The following is a 2,765-nucleotide window of genomic DNA, read 5'->3' as shown; positions in this document are numbered from 1 at the left end:
TCGTAAACCAGATACTCAAAGTGTCCGTATCGTGTTCGAAATGCCGTTTTCCGGTCATCCCCCGCTCGTATGCGGATTCTATGATACGCTTCCCTAAGATCCAATTGCGTGTATATTTTGGCACCTGCTAATCTATCGAGTATTTCACTTATCAGGGGCAGCGGATACCGATTCTTGACTGTTATTTCGTTCAACCCTCGATAATCTACGCAAAGACGCAGGGTTCCGTCTTTCTTCGGTGCGAATAATACTGGGGCACCGGCTGGGCTCTTGGACGGGCGTATCCAATTCTTCTCTAATGCCTTTTCAATATATTCTCGGAGGATAGAGAGTTCTTGAGGTGACAGGTTATATATCGGTCGGTACGGTGGTTCCTTGCCAGGTTTGAGATCTATGGCATGATCGTGGGGTGCGTGTTCCGCGTCAGGTATATCTTCTCGGAATACATCAAGATAATCCTTATAATCATCCGGGATATTTGGCTCAGTCGCTGCGTGCGCAGCTCGCAATGGAAAGGCGGCGAATATGATGTTGCTGTTGTCCATTAAAGTTGCAAATTCCTTAGCGGTATCTAGGTGCACGTGACTAATATTTGACGCTTTCCTATAGGTCCAGCATCTTCGCACCCAGTCAATGTTGGGGTTCGCAGCTTTCAACCATGGCATACCCAGAATTACATCGTATCCACTGATGTCGGCTTCTTCGAAATGGTGGAATCCTTCCCGGAGGACATGTTCATCATCGATAATCTTCATTGCAGCTTTTCGTTGTCCATATGATTTAACCCTATGATTATCAACTGCTTCCACTACTTTCGGTTTACCTTCTGACTTCGAGAAATATTTCAATGCCCAAGCATGGGACACGAAGTTTGCATCCGCGCCAGAATCTACTAACGTCCACGCCATTGACCATCCTGCTTCTGTCAACATCCAGGTGTTCATTGCCAATAAGTGTTTATCTCGCAGCCTAGTCGTCTGTATTCCCAATGCAGCAGCTGCTCCTACGATTGGGATTGCTAGTTTTTTGCTTGTCGGACTTGGTTGCGCTTTTCGGGGTATAACATCCAACAATCGTTTGCGACATGCCCCTTCTTATGGCAGTGTGAGCACTCCTTCATCCAATTATATTTATCCTTCTTGGTTTGTTCAGTTAAACTCGTCTGTTCCTCTCGTTTCCTTTTATTCCGGCGGTTGCTAGATTTATCAGAACGACGCTGATTCCCTACGAATATCGCAGGTCTGCCTTTGCGAATGGCACGTCGTCGCTCCGGCATATTTTCCTCGAGAGTCTGTAGAGTTCGAAGCAACTCTTCGTAGTTCTGGGGTTCTTGATTTCGACGGTCGAGTTCGGTGCGTAGCACCTTCAATGCCTTACTACGCAGGTTATCCATTCTCTGTTCCTCGCTGTATGGGGGTAAGTAATACTCCCAATCTTCGAGATATTTAGAAAAGTCGCGTATCGACTGCCACTCCTGTTGCTTAGCATCCTGGAATCTTTGGCTCGCCAATCGACGCTGATTCTGCGGGTCGTTAATTTGCATCTCTAGGTGTGATAGCATATCGTCGAATGTTAACGGTGTTGCTCCTCCGCGTCTCTCATATGCTGATACAAAATTCAACCACTTCTGCTTAACGTGGGCATCAAGGTAGAGTTTGGCGTCGTTTATCTTGCGTTCTTCTTTTCGATAATATAGACGGTGGCGTGCAAAGAGAGTCAACATGCGATCTTTATAGTCCTTAAATTCTAACATATTCTTTCCTCGATAGTAATCCTTAATCTCCAATCTCGGCGGTGTTTCGTTATCATCATCCATATTGTCTGCGGGTCGATTTTGCGGTAGTTCTGCGGCGATATCCTGGGTTGGTCGGGACTCGATAAAAGTATCTTCGCGAATCTGTGCTTCCAACTCGTTGAGGCGTTGTTGCGCGTGCAGAATAGCTAACTGTTGCTCTCGTTCACGGATTTGATCGTTTAACTGTTGCAATCGGGCATTGTGGTCGTCGGAGGTGGTAGAGGATTCGGGTTGGTTCCCAAGGGATCTTGCGCGTGTTGAAACCATCTTGCGTGTTTTAAGTTGCGTGTTTTAACTAACGTTGCGTGTTTTGTTGTAGGTGTGCGTAACAACGGACCACTCAAATAAGGTTTAGAGCGATTAGAATTGTAAGAGATGGGCTACAAGAGTAATTACAAGAGTAGTGTGAAGTACGCACAAAGGATATTAAGAAGGTAGCAATCTCTATTGTTCAAAGCTAATCGCTGATCTCCTAAAATCCACGGATATCAGCGAGCATTATATAGATAATATTGCCATCGCCACGTATCTATCGCCACGTATCTATTTCCTAATATAGATATCTCCGTTGCGCCTATTACAATTTATTTGAATGAACAGTGACTCTTTTTGAACTGATTAACATCTTAAATATGTTTCAGAAATATATTAATTGAGCTTTATAAAACATACTGAATGAGATTGCATCAATATATATAAATGATATTCTAATCTTCATGAATGGCTCATTCACTGAGCATCATAAGCATGTATGACAAGTGCTTATTTACTTACATAAAGCTGGATTATAAATGAACATTAATAAATGCAACTTTGAGATTAAGTCTACAACTTATCTGAGGTTCATCATTGAAATTGAAAGAGATATATGCATCGATTTTAAGAAGATGGAAGCAATTCTCAATTGAAAGACACTGATCTCAGTAAAAGGAATCAAAAGCTTTTTAGAGTTTATCAACTTTTATTAAAA

At 43.0% G+C, this 2,765-nt stretch overlaps 2 protein-coding genes across 2 annotated transcripts; both read right to left on the bottom strand.

The window, feature by feature from the left end:
* Positions 1-151: 151 nt before the first annotated feature.
* On the bottom strand, positions 152-755 carry HCAG_09079 (hypothetical protein; the record flags this gene model as incomplete). The annotated part of the gene is made up of 2 exons (XM_001535945.1): positions 152-178; positions 210-755. 2 exons carry the CDS (start codon positions 753-755, stop codon positions 152-154), a joined length of 573 nt encoding a protein of 190 aa, XP_001535995.1.
* Positions 756-1,365: 610 nt separating this feature from the next.
* On the bottom strand, positions 1,366-2,062 carry HCAG_09078 (predicted protein; the record flags this gene model as incomplete). Its single annotated transcript, XM_001535944.1, has 2 exons — positions 1,366-1,376; positions 1,516-2,062. 2 exons carry the CDS (start codon positions 2,060-2,062, stop codon positions 1,366-1,368), a joined length of 558 nt encoding a protein of 185 aa, XP_001535994.1.
* Between the last annotated feature and the right edge of the window lie 703 nt (positions 2,063-2,765).

The sequence above is a fragment of the Histoplasma capsulatum genome, genomic scaffold, assembly GCF_000149585.1.
Source record: "Histoplasma capsulatum NAm1 scaffold_17 genomic scaffold, whole genome shotgun sequence".
Taxonomy (NCBI): domain Eukaryota; kingdom Fungi; phylum Ascomycota; class Eurotiomycetes; order Onygenales; family Ajellomycetaceae; genus Histoplasma; species Histoplasma mississippiense.
Note: the sequence above shows the minus strand (reverse complement) of the source record. Positions and strands in the feature narration are given on the sequence as shown.